The sequence below is a fragment of the Centruroides sculpturatus genome, unplaced genomic scaffold (assembly GCF_000671375.1).
Source record: "Centruroides sculpturatus isolate CEXI.00-Female unplaced genomic scaffold, Cexi_2.0 scaffold735, whole genome shotgun sequence".
Classification (NCBI taxonomy): Eukaryota; Metazoa; Arthropoda; class Arachnida; order Scorpiones; family Buthidae; genus Centruroides; species Centruroides sculpturatus.
In genome coordinates, this window is record NW_019385007.1 from 40,886 (window position 1) to 60,590 (window position 19,705).

At 27.5% G+C, this 19,705-nt stretch overlaps 1 protein-coding gene across 5 annotated transcripts in view; it reads left to right on the forward strand.

Moving 5' to 3' along the window:
- The first annotated feature begins 774 nt into the window (after window positions 1–774).
- Window positions 775–19,705, forward strand: part of LOC111633309 (far upstream element-binding protein 1-like) — a 48,995-nt gene continuing 30,064 nt past the window's right edge. Inside the window, exons 1-5 of one of the 5 annotated variants that reach the window (XM_023377853.1) lie at window positions 775–931; window positions 9,781–9,868; window positions 11,994–12,035; window positions 13,037–13,073; window positions 16,494–16,564. In XM_023377853.1, coding sequence (XP_023233621.1) covers window positions 839–931; window positions 9,781–9,868; window positions 11,994–12,035; window positions 13,037–13,073; window positions 16,494–16,564 — 331 coding nt within the window. In that variant the 5' untranslated portion in view covers window positions 775–838. Of the gene's footprint in view, window positions 932–9,650; window positions 9,696–9,780; window positions 9,869–11,993; window positions 12,036–13,036; window positions 13,074–16,493; window positions 16,565–19,705 lie in introns of all 5 variants that reach the window. The other 4 variants (XM_023377847.1, XM_023377849.1, XM_023377848.1 and 1 more) reach the window with 4 other exon arrangements.

Here is a 19,705-nt window from a genome sequence, read left to right on the forward strand (position 1 = left end):
TCCTCTTAGTACTTACAAAACGGAGAGTAAAAATCATGTTAGACATGTATGATGAGGACCGATGATTGGGTGGATAATAGGGTAAAATTCCCCGTGCCTGGATTTACTCGGGCCCGGGCATCATCATACGCGCTAATTAACCGTAGAAGGAGGGTGTAAATTTTTTCCTGGAGCCAGCGACGTCTCTCAAAGCCCCTGTATATAATAGATCAAGAAAAAAGCACACACACTCATATACATTTTAACCTAAAGAAAAAGCAGCGAATGTAACATTGTTTGTGATATGAATTATTTATAGAATTTTATTATCTATATATTAATTTGGTAAGCCTCAAATACTGTCCACCTTCGTTCGAGAGAACGGCTGAAGGTCCAAACGTGGTTCGGGTATCGAAATAAAGTTCGTGCCCCGTAAATCAGTGTTCTGCAATCGGTGTGTCGTCACAAAGGTAAAGGTGTGACGTAAACTTTTACATATTCTATTAATTTCAAATTTTATTTATATATTTTTATCACAGTTACTGTGTTTTTTATTCTTGTATTTCATTCTCTGCCGCAGCACTGATGAAATAAGACGATGTTTTTTTTTTATTCTTTATTACAAGCCACGCATTTTTGTGTAATTTAAAAAAAAATTATTAAATAAATTTTAAAAATTTAATATTAATTACTATTACGTAATATAAATTAATAATAAAATATTTAATTTTAGTATCCACTTAATTATTTTTAAAATATTTTTTTCTTTCCAGACGATCGAAAACGTGAGAACTTGACAACACTTGTGCATGTGGGCATTCGATCAGCAGACGGTGGAAGAAAGGAACCGCCATTTAGCATGTCTGACTACGGTAGTGTGAATTCCAAACCAGCTAACACAAATTACGATCCAAATTCTGCCTTTGCAGATGCGGTTCAAAGGGCAAGACAGGTGATTAAATTTTAATATTAATAAATCGTTTAAATTTTTCTTAATATCTATTTTTAATATGAAATCGGTTAAGCCTAACAAGATGGCTGTGCTCCCGAGACAAAGAAAGTGAAGTTTCTATAAAATTCAATTATTTTTCTGGAAAATATGTGGAATTTCTTAAATTATATCGTATTTTAGTATATTTAATACCTGCTTAACTGTTTATAATTGTTCCTAATGTCTTATCAATAGGTGAAATTCACGTGTATTGAAATCTACACTTAACCTCCATTGTTAGTGGAGTTTAAGTGTAATGTATTATTTTATTTAAAATATTAAATTAATAAATTCTTTTTATTGTTTTAAATGATTAAGGATAATTTTATATTTTATAAATTCATTATAAAGTTTATCACAATTGTTAAATATATATATAGTAGTCCCTCGTTATACCGTCCCTCATTATAACGCACATTCGGTTTCGCGGGTTTTTTGTCTTCCAGGTTGCCATTGAATTTCTATTGGTAATTGGTAAAAAAAAAAATATTACTTCAGTCATTGGTCATTTGAAACTACATTGTGTGTTATACGTCTCGCAAAAACCACAAAATGGATGGATAGATACAACTGTTATATTGCAGTTTGATATATTGCTTGTTTGGTTTGTCTCTTTAAGTACTCAATATAACTGGAGTCTATGTAGTTTTATATTTGTGTTTATTGCTATCTGACTGATAATGGTTTACAATTAGTTGATCTGTAGTACAGTACATTCATATTGGAAAATATAAATGTAATCTTGATCGTAGCCTTGATCTTTATGTAAGGGGTCAACCTTGTGAATTACGTCATTCCTGTGATCTGATATTTTTTTCTAATAGTTTTTAATTTGGTATTTTTTTCCCACTTTAAAGATATACTAAAATTTTGGATTTATTTGTTTGGAGAAAATAAGCAGGGTGCATTTCTTGTTCTTGCAATTTGCAGCTTAAATCCGAGAGAGCGGTTCCAGCAGTTTTTTTAGGATGGTCCAGCCAGCCAGATATGTCGGGCCCATTTTTTTTTACCATTGTGCTATATTATGCTATTGTGGGCTCAGCCGAACCCACAATGGGTACATTTTTTTAAAATTTTTTTTCCTTCCTGTAAACACTAAGTAGAGTGAAGTCTCCCATAGAAAGTTTCTCCTGGAGGAAGTTCCTCTTGGCATATCTCCCATGTATTGCATTGTCTCATCCCATAAATAATCTTTCATCTCGGGATCGGTCAAGACCACAATGGATATNTAGTAAAGCTGTTTTACTTAAGTTGCTGGAAAGTGCTTTAAGCAATTTCTGCTTTCTTAGGAAACAATTCTACCTCTTGGCTTTTTGTATACATTGTTTTGTACAAATAAAAAATGTTTTGTCAGAAACAATGTGGAATTTTTGCTAAAATATCGGAGGTAGCCGATCAAGAAAATTGATATTGCAATTACCTATTTGGTAAACAACAGAATGTAAGCATTCACCATTACTAGTAAATCTAAAGATGTTTATGTCTGAATAGAAGATTATGTAGAAAACTACTTCTAATTTTGTCAATAACTAATTTATAATACGAAGCTAAAATTAGCAATATTTGACAGATTATAACCAGTCACTTTTATGATCACTTAAAAGGGTTTTTTTGATGAATAAATCGAAATGTTATGCCTTTCGAATTTACCACTCACTCGAGTTGAAGAATTGTTACTGTGATTGATTTTGAAGAGTCCAAAATATCGGTGTAGGCTCTGTCACAGATCTTACCTTTACTGAAGAGGGATCTGTAAGAATTCCAATCTGAAATGCACTTAAGTAAAACATGAGAATTGTCTTCTGAGTACTTCTTGAACTTGGGTGAGTGTTGGATCCAAAGGACATAACATTTCTGTTTATTTGTTCAAAAAACCCTTTTAAGTGGTTATAAAAGCGATAGTTTGTGACATGAAAATCTATTTTAATCTTCATTTCAGGTACAGTATGTAATATGCATATAATTTATGGTGGCAGCCATGTTAACTTTTGTCTTCAGTGCTTGTGAACTTTGCTCTGCTTGTGCTACAGCAGCTAACTTAACTGTCTTTAACAAAGTGGCATTAAATGTCTTTACTAGATAACATGCCCATACTACAAAGTTATAGTAAGATCATGCATGTGTTTACAGCATGATTATTGAGGTTTGAAGGTGTTAGTGAGAACATTACAGAACAGTTTTACTTGGCTATATTAGGTTAGAATCAATATTTTGAATATAAATCTTTATATAGAAGTTTGTAATAAAAATCAGTTCAAGTAATCTAGAAAATGGAACTTCGTGAATTCAAAAAAATAAAATATTTTAAAATTGAAAATATACAGTAATACCCCGAACTTACACGATAGGTGGGACCGAGCAATAACTGCGTAAGTCGAATTTGCGTAAGTCGGGGTATAATTTGTGTAAAATCCAAATCGGATTTATGTAAGCTAATAAATGTTCTCGTTAATCTTATCTCATCTTTTGATTCGTTCATGGTTACAAGAAATCACCACATAGTCTCTCAAGGCTCTGTAGATATAAGAAACAGAAATAAATAACACAACATAAATTGTAGCTGTGTGTCGATTCTGCGCAACACGTCTGAACATGTAAGCCGAACAATGTGTGGAAGAGTGAGTAATCAAGGGTTGCGTGGCACTCAAACAAAATACGAATCGACGAGATTTGAAAATTGCATAACTCTGGGTTTGCGTAAGTTGAGGTATTACTGTGTTCACTTTGCTATTTTTTTTTAAAATGCATTGTAGTTTATTTGATGCATATATAATTTTAGTTTATAGACTAAAGATGATATTAAACTGAACTTTATAGTTCAGTAATTTCAAAGAGATTATCTCCCTTTTAGTAATCATATACAGTTAACCCTTGTATAACACGGTGCTTTTATAGAACGGATTCACTCTAACATGGTTTGAGAATTAGGTAAAACCCTCATACAACATGAAACATAATAAATTTTCACATACTTAAGTACTAATAGTTAACGAAAATAATAATTTTTGTGAACTATTAGTACTTAATTATGTAAATTTTCTTTTCCCACCTTCTGTTGATACACATGGTCCTTCTTGAAACTTGTTTCAGTGTTGCCAGATCTCGACACTTCTGATTTTGGTGTTGCCATATGTTTTTCCCTTATTCCATACTTGCTTTATTCTTCATAAATGCTTAGCACCATATAAGGAAATTTATAAAGATCTTTTAACTAAAAGCAAGCAATCTAAAATAACGATTTTTGCAAAAGGTAGAGCATGGATAATGCAGAAAAATGCTCAGATGATAAGGATATCTTGTCAAAAAGAAAATGCCCTCGGTTAATAGTGCTTAGTGATGACAAAGAAAGCACTGTTTAATTTATATTAATATGTATCACTTAATAAAGATATTTATCTTAATTATGAAAATATAATAGCATGTTTTTTAATTTTTGGAATCTAACCCCCCTTTTCGTACTAGTTCTTCGTTTCGTATAACACAGATTCGCATTCCACGGCAATTTTTTGGAACATAACTCCTGTGTTATATGGGGGTTACTCGTTACTCGTTCTATTCAAATAGAGAATTCCTCAAATGTGATTTTTTTTTAAAAGAAATTTTGAAACATTTTAGAATTTTTCATGATTGAGCTGATGCACACTTTTATGCCAATTTGATATCTTTAAACTTGTTCATAATAATAAAACTGAAATGTCAAATTGATGTTTAAGTGTACACTTTCTGAACAAAATGAATATGTCTAATAAATATTTTTAGAATGAAACCAATAAACTTACAATATAGAGACAAAAGCTGAAATAATTATGATCATCATACATAATTTTGATTTTTAAAAATTGATGTAGTTGTAATAGTTCTGTATTTTTTCTGCACTAGGGATAGAAAAAGGATCCCTTTTTTATTATAGGCCTACAAAATATAGCAGTCAGATGGATTTGATAAAAGTCACTTATTTTTCTATATATATATAGATTTCTCAGGGTCTGATCTGAACTCAAACCTGAATTGCAAGGCATAACAGGTATGCATATTAGCCATCCCAATTATCTGGCTAGCAAAATTTTTATGTTGATTTAATATACTTCTAAATATCATTTATGGTAGCTGTTATTATGTACTATGAATGTGTCTCTAATCTGAAATCAAGTTCGGTAGACTATCATTACAGCTTTCAGGTTAGACACTTCTTTTATTGTTTTATTGATTTAATATATTTGAAATTAAACTACAAAATATTGATTAGCATTGTCAGTGATTGTAGATAAGAAAGTTGCTGCTATGGAATTTACAAATAAGAATTTCTTAATCTCTTTTTGTATCTTTAACCTCAAACAATCTGATGATTAAAAGATCATCGTATTGTTTGTAAATAACATTATCTTAGTAAAGTGTGTTCTATAGTAGAAAATCTCAAGGAATTGGTTTGCCATATGCTAGTAATAAGACATTGCATCAAAATAGTTAATTTTGATTAACTCTAACAAATGCCATGTGTGGCTTTCATGAACTAGTTTCTGTTGACCTACATAATAGGATGTCACTTTCAAGATCTCGACCTTTTTGTTTTATTAGTCTAAAAATAATTTGTTGTTTAAGTTATTTTTTTATAATTAATGCATTAAATGTGTCGAGTTTTTAATATTTAATTCTTGGTACGGTATTGGTTGTTACTAATAATATAAATATGTATTGCTTCCTTAAGTTACTTTAGTTTGACAATTTTTTCAGTAATTTTAAGAAGTGAAATGTGTACAAATATGAAAGTGGTTTTTATTAATAATCATGATTAATAATTAATCATTATTAATAATGATCTGGAAAATGTATAAAAAATGATTGTTGACAGAATTGTATTGTAAAATATTATACTATGTCTAAACTAAAAGAATTCTAAAAAATATTATAAGTGTATAATAGTTTTTTAGAGTAATTATACACTGGAAATGAAAATTTCAAACACTAAGAAGGAATTGTACTAGGTGAATAAAAATTACACAGAATATTTTTCTTAAAAAAATATACATCTTAAAAATCAACTCCAGCAAAAAGTTTAATGAAACAAAAATGTTTTGAACATAATTTGATAGGTCTTCATCAGTTGAGTAACTCAACTTTATATTTAAGTACAGAAATCGTTATCAGTAATAATCTACAAATTATAAAAATGAACAAATTTTCAACATTTGATATTGAATAAAATAGCTTGTGATGAATCAATTTGAAGCTTTCATTAGAAATTACACATTTTTAAAGACATCACATAAACTGTAACTGTAGATTGTTAATAAACAGATAAATATGATACTATTAAACATTTTTAAACATTCCTATTTCAAAAGCTAAAGAAATACTAAATATTTTCCTGTTACATTAAATATTAAAATAAAATTTGTGAACAAGAAATTATTGAATTATTGCATTCATATTTATCCTCGTTTTAAGTTTAATGATAAGTTACAATATATATAACAATCTTATATAAACAATAAATTTTAGGAAATAATATAATAATTGGGAAGAAAATATTTATAGCAATAATGAGAAAATTTGCATTGACTAGACAATGCTTCAAAATGTATTGATTTAGTGTAGAAAATAAAACACATATTTCAATGATTTTATTATATAAGAATTTATTTTAATAATAATTATTAAAATTTTATTTATACGTTTTAAGAAATTTTAAAAATAATTTGTATATTGAGGATGATGATCAGGGGTGATAAGTTCTTGATTTTCATGGGTGCAAACTGAATTATCTAGGAGCCAGCTAATTCTGACCTCTTGAGTTAGGGACACACTAGATGCTCTCTGAACAGAAAAATGCATTTTGCAACAGAAAAGCAAATTTACAACCAAAAAAGGGCTGAAAACAGTTTATTGCTCAACTTTGTTTTTGCATGCAACATAACCCAAAGTAATTGCTTGTCTTTGAAAAGTCACCAAGAACATCATATTGAAACAATATGGTGAAAACTAGGACATTTCTATATGGTGTTAGATGGCAGCATGTACTGTACTTTGTTCAGTCATGTAATATATTGCCATTCAGGAAATGAAAAAAGAAAAGTTTTTTCTAAAATTGTTTTTTTGCCATAAATATTTGAGCAGAAAACATCTAGTGAAATTAAACAACACACCTTTCATTTTTAGCATAACAATTTTAAAGCCTACTGATGTTTTGTACCCAATTCACCAGGTCCCACCTTACATAAAATACAAGGGCAGTTTTTTCCAACCTTCGATGGTCGTAAAACAGACAAGTGTAAATAACAAAATGAATTTATTACTAAAAGTTAGGTAACAAACATGGTTACTTTTCAACATAATCACCATGAAGAGTGAGACATTTGTCATATCTGTGGACGAGCTTTGCAATCCCCTCTTCATAGAATGTTGCTGCCATTGATTTGAGATGGGCCTTAATGTTGTTTTGAAGATCGTCATTAGTCTCGAACCTCTGCCTTCCTAGCCATGTTTTCAGTTCAGGAAAGAGGTGGAAGTCACTTGGTGCTAAATCGGGGCTATACGCTGTGTTTAAAAAGTTCCACCTTCCATCCTTCCACCCAGCTTGGAAGTCTATATACCTGTAATGTGTGAAGACTTTCACCTCTTTCCTGAACTGAAAATGTGTCTAGGAGGGCAGAGGTTCAAGACTAATGACAATCTTCAAAACAACGTTAAGGCCAATCTCAAGTCACGGCGGCAATATTGTATGAAGAGGGGATTGCAAAGCTCGTCCACAGATATGAGAAATGTCTCAATCTTCATGGTGACTATGTTGAAAATTAACCATGTTTGTACTTAACTTTTGATAAATTCATTTTATTTGCACTTTTCTCCATTTTGTGGACCATCAGAGGTTGGAAAAAAAAACAGACTACATACTAAGTATGTTCTGTAAAATGGTGTCTGAAGACCTATGAATTGGGTCAAAAACATTAGGAAGCTTTGATTAAAATTGTTTTGCTGGAAATGAAAGGTGTTTTGTTTAATTTTTGAGTGATTTGTAGTTCCAGTTTGAGTTTCTCTATAAATATGTAGTGTATTTTAAAGTACACTAAAATTGTACTTTAAAATACTACATGTATTTTAAATAAAGTTGAACAGTTAAAATAAATATGCACTTGAGTTAGTATTTAGTTCCAATCTTGGTTTTTTGTGAAATGGTGTAGAGTGGCATTATTGTGTAAGCAAGATGAAACATTTCACAGTCACTAGGGATTGTGCTTAAATACTTATACTGTAATCATTTTAATAGCTAAAACATCATTTTGAAATGCAGTTTATGATTAAAAATACTCTCATGAAATTCAAGATACTTATATATCTATGCAGTGCTGGTTGTCATAACTTCCATCTGAGGTGAAACATTTTTTGCCACATCTGCTTACAGTATAGTTGGTAATAAAGGCCCTTTTAATGCTGGTACTCTTGTATGAACTACTTATAAACGACTTTAGTGTGTATTTACTGTATTTGGCTTATTTTTTTTAGTGTTTTGACTGCTTTTCTCACTTTGCCACTTGAGACAGTTTCCTTCACTCATTTGAACTAGTCCTACCTGTATATATCAATGTTGTCAAAGCCAGTTGTATATCAAAATTTTTAGAAGAATTTTAACATTTATATTTTAATTTTCAATATTTCATCAAAAATGCAGCTAATTTATAAATACTAACATAAGAAGTTGTGTTCTAACATCAACCAGAGAGAATAATTGGTCAGAAGTGACCTTGAAATCTTCCATTGGGAGACCAATTTGTTGGATTGTTCTGGACTTATGCAATCCCAAAGTCAGCATTTTTTCGACTAGATTTACAAGAAGCGAGATTTTAGTGACATTGAACTATAGAAAATCAGGAGTCTGTAGCTCTTTCGAGAGCTTACCACCACTTTTGTGGTTCTTTTCATTCTGAAAAGTAAGACTGGCTTTATTGTGAAGACCATGAAGTTGTTACACCTATAGGACACTTTCCAAATGAGTTAATGAATGTTTCACTACTTTTGTTTCAAAAACTAGGCAAATACCTACCACTATACAACAAACTATTATATATTTCTTAACTTACAGGTGGAAAGTTTATGGAAGCTTTATTGGATGAATAAAGCTTCCATATCCAATCCAATATCCAAAGCTTTTCAATTATCCAATCCAATTATTGGATTGGATAATTGTATGTGATAATCAATATATATGAATAAAATGTATGATGATTATTATTCAACTTTTCTACAGAGCATGGTAGCACATATGGTAGCATACAGATAATGCGGAGACACATGCATAATGATATAAAGTGTCTACATTGACCATTAATTATATTCTATTATGAAGTTATTCATTACTGAAAAATACTTGAAATACTATTAAAAAAAATGGTGAAACCAGATTGAAAAAATAGAGCTCAACAAAAACGTTAAAAGGAAGCTTTTGAAGTTGTGGCATAAGATTAGAGGAAACAGATTTGAGTTTGATAATGGTAGATTTATGGCGACACTTATTTATGGGTAAAATTTGAGAAAATTAGGTATTAAACTTTAGCTTGAAGTTGATTTATTTTTATTTATTTATTTTTTAAAATCCCTCTTAAACTTCTACTTAATGAGCTTTTACTGTGTGTTGTTACAAATGCATATGGTATACAACTAATAAATTATTTCCATGTGTTTTTAGAAAAGTCAGAAAAAGCAGTGTTCAGATTTTTGTGAACTTCCTAAAGTATGACAAAGATATGTCAAATTATTTGAAACATTTTCTATATATATATTATTATATAATTAAAAAATATATATATATTTTTTAGATTGCTGCAAAGATTCATACTGGAAGTGGAGGAGGCAGTAGTGATTCAAACAGTCTTGGTGTTGGAACAAAACGTTCTCTAGAAGAAAGTAAGAAACTCTGATCATTTAAAAAACTTAAAATGATATTAAACTCTAAATATTATATTGTAAGATTAATTTTATGTTCCGCTATTTATTTTAAAGTTCACTGCAGCTGAACAAAATTAAAATCATATAATTGAGAAGTGTTTAAAAGTTTATAATTGCCTTAAAAACTGAAGTAAATAGAATACTTTTATTTAAATATTATTAAAGAAAATGAGAAATATCCTTGAAATTTGAACATATTTTCAAAAAGCAAATTATTTTGAAAATTCTTTTTGTACAAAAATGATGTTAGAAAAGATTTGTTTATATTATTTTTAAAAAGTAATACAGCTTTTTTTTTTTTTATCTCTAAACCTAGATTAATTTTATTTATCTTCTGGAATAAATTAACTAGACCCAGAAAGCAAGAAATCATTGTAAAATTTTACTTACCCATATGAAAAGTTAATGGCTTAGACATTGACAGAGATAATTATGACATATAATTGTGTCTAAACTACAATTTTTAATCTGTGATTAATTTTTTATTATTTTCTAAAATGCAAGATTTTATTACTATAGTAAATAAAGTTTTTAATTTAGAAATAATATTAAAAGTTAGCATTTTTTGAAATTAAGATGGAACGCATGCTCAGTATGATATACTGAGCATTCATTTATTTACATGTGACATCCTCTATAAAGAGGGTGTCATGTGAACATTGCAGTTGATGGATGGTCCTTCTCCACCTTTCACAGTTGTATGCTTTTTCCAAGCTTGAGCCAGTCCATTTTTTGATGATGTCCTACCACATTAGCTTGGGTCTTCCCTTTTTTTCCTTCTGCCTTCCATCATTCTTTGAACTGCAGTCTTCATCAGTTTCCCTGAGGATCTTCTTATTATATGCCCAGCAAATGCTGTTTTTCTTCTCTGAATGCTGACCATCAGATTTCTTTTTATTCCAAATCTGCTCATAACCATTGGTTATTCTATCCATCCACTAATTCGTTCCATTCTTCATCTTAAAGGAATTTATTCTATTGCCTCTTGGTTTATTGTCTGTGACTTGCATCTGTATGTAGCCACTCTCCAAATAATTGTTTTAAATATTTTTATTTTTAATTTATTGCGTACATTTCTATCTCAATACTGAGGATATTTGTGTGAAAGCAGTTTTAGTTTTTTTGTTTTTAATTTCATAATTACATCTGTTATCCTCAGTTATCCAACTTCCTAGGTACTCAAACATTTTTAGCTTTTCTATTTTCTTTCCATCCAACATAATCTTTAGATCTTTGTTTTCATCTCTTGAGATTATCTTAAGTTTTGTTTCATTCACATTTATTTTTTATTTGGTATCTTGCTTTTCCCACGTCTTTTAATCTATTTAGAATTTTCTGTAACCCTTCTTCAGCATTACATAGCAGAGAGATGTAGTTGGCATACCTAATTGTATTTATAACATGTCCATTAATTTTTATGCTTTTGTCTAGATTTTTGAATGCTTCTCTCATCATCCATTCATTGTAGATGTTAAAAAGTGTTGGGGACAAACCACATTCTTGTCTTATTCCTTTTTAATCTGAATTCATTTGGTATCTTCTCCCTGATATTTGACCATTGCTTTTTGACTTTTATAGATGTTGTAGATTATTCTCAGTAATTTTTTATCAATACTTTTTGCAGAATTGAAACAACGGCATTTGATTACCACTATCAAAGGCCTTCTTGAAGTTGACAAAACATACAAATAACTCTCTATTATGATCAGTCATCCTTTCTCTTATAAGTTGTATCATTATAAAGGATTTAGTTAGACTTCTGTAGTTCTCTATTCTTCACTGTATGGTGTTTACTAAAACCTTTGAGGCATGGCTTATCAAGCTAATAGTTCTGTGTTTATCACAGTTAAAGGTACCATCAGTTTTAGGAATAGGGATGAAGATAGATTTTCTGAAAACATCTGGAATATCTGCCTTGAAAACTTTGTTTAAAAAAATTAGTTAGGATTCTGAGCATTATATGTTTTTTTTTTAACTATTAAATATTTTATTGGCTTTTATTCCTTTAATATAAAATATTTAATTTAAATTCCGTATATACCATTTGTTTAATCAAACTACTATTTAAAAAATTTTATTATAGATGGTGCTCCAGAATCAAAAAAGTTAGCTCCGATGAATGATCGTAAGTAATTAGTTAAATTTCTGAATTGATGTTTCTAAATAAAATTTTTATTTTAAATAAAATAATTGAATTAAAATGAAAATATAATCTTATCAAGTGAAATTTATGATGCATTTATAAACTTCAAAATTTAAATGAATGTTACCTATTTTTTGTCATAAAATTCTCAGATTTGCTTTATTAATTTGGAAAAAAGCAAAATTTAAGTAGGTTTTTATTTGTATTCACTTAAATATTAAGTTCTGTCATTGAAATTGTTCTAAATTCAATAACTTTTAATTTGGGACATTTGTTTGTTAAGATTAATTGACAATGATTTATTGCAGTCTTACTAAATTTAACACTTATTTATGTCTTGTGATTCACACAAAAATGCATTTAGTCTGTGATGAATTTTTATCTGTTGATATTTTTGACACTTGATTAATGTGGCAGAAAAAATTCAGTGCTGTGCAATTATTATTATTAAAATAACTTAATAGAATTTTATTATATATTTAAAATTAATTTTTTACAATGGCATATACTTTGGTGATATATTCTACAATTAGTATGGAAAATAACTATTTACCTAATGTTTATATAATAAAAATGACTGAGCTAATTAGAAACACTTCTTGAATTTCAAACTTTTTAATTTTGAAGTTTAAAAAGTTGTATCGTATTGTATATCTGCTATGTTGCTTCAGTACAGAAGTAAATTAGTTACTCACTCTTTATAAAATCATAATATTTTTTACCATTCAGGGAAGTAGTTATTTTTTAAGATGATTACAGATCTGTAGATTGAAAGCTGCAAATGAATACTATTAATTATAAATAGTAAGATATTTTGGTTAAACATAAAAATCTTCTGATCAGCAGCAGTTGCATATTTTCTTCACCGTGTAGACAGTACTTTGATTATTTTTAAATTTGTTTGGTGAAATAATTTTGCATGACTATATATATGATTTGTAATATTTGTCCTAATATGTAACTGACATTTTCTTTTCTCCTAGCATTTGGGGCTCAGTTAGCAGCTATGCAACAGCAAAGGTATGTCTTTTGTGTTTAGTTTTCTTTTTCCATTTTTTATGGTTTGGATTAACCCGAGTTGAGAAATTTAAATCAATAAAAATTTATGTCAGAATAAAATAAAAAACTTGCTTACTTAAAAGCAATAATTCCTATATATATAAACAATTATTACTGTAAATAAATTTACATGATTGTATTTTGGTCTTCACCATTGCCCTAGAAAAGAAAGTCCTGTTTTAGTGCTACTTTGGGAAGTAATGTGATCAGATCATGAAATAGAATGAAAAAAATGTTTCATATGATTTGAAATTACTAAATTCAAATATTTGTGTTAATTTTCTTCATTGGAATTAAAAGTAATGGATTTGCATATGTTATGTAATTTTTATATTTAAAATAATTTGCATTATAGTGATTTAAGTTTTGTTTTGTGAAATACATTTGTTATTTTTTATATTTTTTCGTACATTTTAAAATCATTGAAATAATTACTGTTAAGAATTAGTATTTGATTAAATTTTTATTTTGAATATTTAAAATTTATCAAGAAAGCAGTTAAGTGTATGATATATATGCTTTAATGTTTCATGACTTCAAATTTACATCTGAAAATTCACATAACGTATAGATTCTTGATAATTTAAACATAATAAAAAATGGTAAAAGAATTTGATTTTTATCATATAATAACAAGCATTTTGGGAGTTAATATACCAATACACTGAAGAGATTGGTAAGTAACACTTCTACACTTATTTTGTGTAAATTATTTTTATTACTCAATAAATTAAAATTGTATAGAATTTACATCAAACAAATTTGATTCAGTATTTGAAAGCTGCTTAGGATTTTTATAATGGATATTCATTTTCTGACAAATATCAGACTTTTTCTGTTAACTCCTCAGTCTGTTTTTCACGTTGACCATTCAAAAAATGCTGATTTTGTCATGGATATTTGATAAAAAATATGAAAAAAAATTAGCCATAACATGTGTTATTTTCTAAAAATAAAATAATTTTATTTATTTGTTTGAAGGAAAAACTATCTGAAACAAGTTACAGATTTTTCAGATTTTAAAACAAAACTAAGTTTTTATGCGAAAGACAGCTACATAATTTCTATAACATAAAATCATCTATTAGAGAAACGCTGAAATAAACATACAACAGTGAATGCATCAAAGTTGTTAAAATAAAAATTTCTAGAACATGTTTTTCACCAAATGTATGTATCAAAGCCAAAAAAGCTATCACTGTGCATGGATAAATGGTATGCGACAGTAACTGAGAAGAGGTTAAATTTATTTCTTAATTTGGACTTAATTGCTACTAGCATCATATTCTTCAGTTTGCAAATATTCTTTAACTCTATCCATCAGTTCTACTTTGTGTGACTTGCATGCCACATTTATCAATTGCATATCTTTTGATTCTTTTTAATTTATAGTTTATAAATTTTCAATAAAAGTAGTAAATGATTATTCATATAAATTTTGATATTGATCTTCTGTACTTACATCTCTTGTGCACATGTAAAATTTTTATTCACGATAGTGAACTTTTGTTTGCTATTTAAATTTTCCTGAGAATGAAATTTATTTTTCATTCCTTAGAGCATTATAGTTTAATATAGTTGTACTTTGGGCTTTATCATAAGTAATTTATATAGAAAATGTTGATGTTAAATAATAAAGAAATAAAAAACACATTTATTATTTTCTAATAATTGATACATCAAGATAAATTTACACTAGTCTTTCTTTTGATAAGTTTATATTGGATGATTGAGTGATTGTCACTTTTTAAGTTAACTGTTTAATTAATTAAGCACCATAAATGATTTTTTTCTTCAATGTTTAAAAAGTCATTTTTTTAAAGAAAAAAGTATTCATATTAATGATAAAATCAATTAAAACAATATATTTTGTCAAATTATATTATACAAATATAATAGAAAAACACATCAATATTTTATTAGATTTATAAACAAATGATTTTTTTTAGTCAGAAATGCAAGAAATCAATGTTTTATAATTTAGTTTTAAATCCAAATTATTTTTGATATATTATTAACGTATCATAGCCAACAATAAAAGATTTACAAAGTAAACTAAAATAGAGAAGGATTTTAACTATCACTTAATAAAAGAAATCAATTTTTCTGCTCCTTTGCAGTATATTCTCATTTAATAATTGAAGTTTACTATTAAAAATCATAAATACTGTATATTTTACTGTTGATTTATATTAGACTGAAAAGAGTGACAACTAATAGAGTTTGCAAAAGTTAATGATGTATAAAAATACAAAATTGAATGTTTTACATTTATCCATACATTATCATCACACATTTACTAAATGTATATTTTTATTTTTCAATTTATTGTGTTTGAGAGTTGTATTGATTATTAATTAAAATGACTTACATTAAAAAGTTTAATGATTTTTATTTTCTAAAACTATCAAAATGATCAACACAGTTTTCTGATTGAAACTGTGACACATTTTGAAAGGTTTCAAGTAAAATTTAGGTAATAACTACAATAAAAGTAAGGTATTCAGTTCGAAGATAGACTTACCAAGTTTTATTGCAAAAATCATCGTCCTTTACTCATTTTTACACACAACTAAAAGGTTTCCAAATATGTTTCTTCTGTTGTATGGATAATATCTAGACAATATTCAATTTTCTGCCATATTTTGTAACATCTGCAGTGTAACAGAAGCGACACGGTCGTATGTGTGCACACAATTTGTTAAGGTCATTGATTTTGGTCCCTGAAAGCCCATTTGATTGGCTCTGTGTTCTCATCCAACAGGTGGGGTTTCCCACCTATTGGATGAGAATGTTGTAAGTTTACTTTGGACAAGAACTGTTAACTTTTTAAAAATAAAATCAGCTCAATCTATTTAACATGAAATTGGCTGAATGGGACATTGACTGGTTTTGCTGTACAAATTTCCTTTGTAACCCATGGAGGACAAGCAATTTTATCTCCAGGTACAAAGAAAGAAGAAATTTTCAGAGTTTAGATGAATAGGGTTTTGTGATGGTGGATCCTTTCTAAACACATGATGAAAGTTTTCTGAACTTGCATAATGGAATTTGCCTCAGCATACCACCACACAGTTTGCACTTTATCTTAAGCTGATGCATGTCATCCACTACCAGGAAAAAATGTTTTAGTAGTTTAATTACTTATGAAAAATGTTAGTCAAAGTCAGAAAAGTTTAATTAATTTCAAATATAATTACTTATGATTTGTGTGTATTGTGGATTCAGTAATTATAAGGAAATGTAATGTATTTATTTAAATTGAAAAAAATTATTACCTAATTTATTTTAATATTTTGTTTTGGAAGATATTTTGTCATTTCTAAGGTTTTATGGCGTGTGCTTTATTTTTCTATATATTAGTCAAACTAACTTTTTCAGAGCTGGTGATCCTGGTCCAACCGCTGTCATGGCTGAAGAATGGAGTGTGCCTGACAAAATGGTTGGATTAAGTAAGTACATTAAATAATAAATTTTTGAATATTTTAAAGAAGTGCTTAATTATACTTTTGAATTTGAATTATTGGATTTATTTCGAAAAATATGTAACTGTCTGCATAGTTAATACTAACTATATATAAATAGTTTGAATGGAAAGCAGATGAAAAATGAAACAGCAATTTTAATTCTCGAGAATTTGCTTTAGAAAAAAAAAAAACTTAAGTTTTTAATATTGACTTAAAATTTTAATGTTAATTCCTTTAAATAATACAATCCATCATCAGATCTGATGTTTAACTGTTCTACAGTCCGTAAAACAGTTAAACATTTGGATTTGATGATGGGCTGTAATGATCCCAAAAAGTGATTACATTAAAAATTTAAGTTTCAAAACCATTTAAAGGAATTTTTTTTTCCTTTCCTCCTATTAAGTTTAACCATGGAATTATCTGATTCACTCAATTTTATGGATGTAAGATATTTTTTATCGTATTTCTTGAAAATAAAAGAACGATATACTGTTACAGAATATTAGTTTTACAAAGATACAAAGGTTGATGACAAACATCTGTGTTTTATTTGGACATTATTGACATCATTTTTAATGCACGTTTTAAAGTGTAGTTCTCTCTGAAAGAATTTTAAGAATTAGTAATGCCATCAATAAACTTGAGTATATTTTCTAAAAGTAAATATTTATTTGAAAGTATTTTAAGTTAAGCATTTCATATTGTATTTTGTATTCATACAGTTTGTATCATTATATATTTAATAACATAACTCATTCAGATATTTCCAAGTAAGTAGAATTTAGTTTTAAAGATGTAGAAAAATTTATATCTATTTTATGACATGAAATTTTCAATTTTATGGAGTTAATATAAATTAATATTTCTGGTTTTTTAAGAAGTAGATATTAATTTCAATATGTTAATGTATAAACTTCAGTATAAAATTTGTGAATGTTTTAAAAAGTAATATAAGAATTATAAAACAAGTGAAATAAGCAAGCATAGTTTATAAAAGAATTATATAATTGGGTGGGCTGCAATTTTGAAAAATTGCAGATCTATAAATTTCCACTGTCTTCTATCTTTCCTTAATCTCGATAACAGAGTTAGATAGATGAAAGATGAGACCATATATGGAAATCTTACGGAGAGGAGGCCCTTATATGTGAACTTCCAATGCAAATTAGAAGTCATATTATTTCAGTTCAAAATTTTCTTCTGAAAGTAGTTAAATGGAGTCGTGCGGATGACCAGCACGACAACTCCATTGGTAATGGAGAAGTATGATGTACAGGGGCAAGACATTACAGTACTAATTTGAGATAGACAGCATTTAATTTAAAGGAAATAAATTAAAAATTGCAAGTTGGCATTGTGATGATGTCACAATAAATAATTGCTCATTACTATTCATTTTCTTATTTTTAATTAGTGTTTATGGTTAAAAAATGTGTCCTAAATATTTTAATAATGGTTTTTGATTATCTTAAAACTGACCTTTTATTTAATTTATGCTTATAAAGAAGTGTTAAAAAATGTTTGTGATATTAATTTCTTCAATATTTGCATCATTTAAATTCAATAAATGCATTATTGCGCTGCAATTTAAAAATTGGACCATTTATTTTGAAAGTGGTGCAAGCCCATTTATTGTTGTTTCGAGAAAATTAAAGGTTATTATATTAGTCAATTCAAAAAATATAAATTATGTCAAGTCTGGCAATGTTTCTACTAATTTATCGATATGTAATTTGATTATAAATTTCTTTTAGGTAAATTTAACTAAAATAATATATATTTACAAGCTGTAAATGGACTTGCACTACTTTCATAATTATTAAACTCTAAACGTCATTAAATTTCAACTACGTAAAATTCAATTTCACTTGAAATACATTTGTTCTATTCTGATTTTGTTTAAATAATAACAAGAAATAAAATGGTGTTGTTTATTTTCAACATTAAAGATATTTACTTATTGTTAAAGTATTTTATGATAAACTTATCATTAGGCATTGCTTTTCATTTAGGCTCATTATATGGATGTTTTTCATTTCATCTATTTCCATCTTATCAAACTGTGCTTTTGTTGGTAAAATGCAGATGTAATTTATGGACAGTCCATAAGTGCTTAATTAGACTACAGAAAATTGACTTACACCACTTTCAAAATAAATGGAATATTTCAGCTTAATAAATGATGCAATATTAGAAAGTAATTACACACTGGATTATAAATGTAAAGATATGATATAGAAACAACAGCAAATTATCAAAAAAAGTTATGGAAACCAAATGTTTTGGTTTCCATAACTTTTTTGATAATTATTATTGTCTGTTTTAATGGTTTTAACTATAATGAAGTATGGACATTATTATTTAAGTTTGTCTGTTTAAAAATGCAAAAAATTGATATATAAATATGAATAGACTGTATCAACAAAATTAACAGTTGAAATAAACTATCAGAACTGAAAGATAATTTTCAGCTAAATTTATTTTAATTATTTTATGAAATTGTCACATAAATTAACTCAGTTTCATATAATGAAAAATTTGAGATTTAAGTTGAAATATTCAATACTAATTTTGAGAAACTTAAATAAAATTCTAATAAATAAAATAAAATATATATTTAATAGTAATTACTGGATTGCTTCTTTTGAATAAGATTATAACTAAATATTTTCTTCCATAATTGTAATTAATATTTCAAAATAAAATATATTTTTTACTTAACGACTAAATTGCAATATTTTGTTTTGGATAATTTGCAAACAAAATTTTACAATAAGCTTTTAATTAATAAGAAAGATTTCTTCAATGTAAAATGTTTGAGAAGTTTTTTAATGAAGAATGGGAAAGTACATAATAATAGTTTAACCATATGTTAAGTGTTTTATCACTATTTATATTTGTAAATTCAATTTCATATAAACCTACTTTGTGTTTTCTTATTTTATATTTATTAAAATATTTTCGATCAGTTTGTTGAAAATTATTTTATTGTCTCTAAATAGTTGTCAGACTTGCAAACTTTTCTTATGATTTTTGACAGTTTCTATTCAAATTGAAATTTGTTGGATTAAATTTATTTCTTATTTTGTACAAATTGTAAGTATTACATTATAGAAGTCTTAA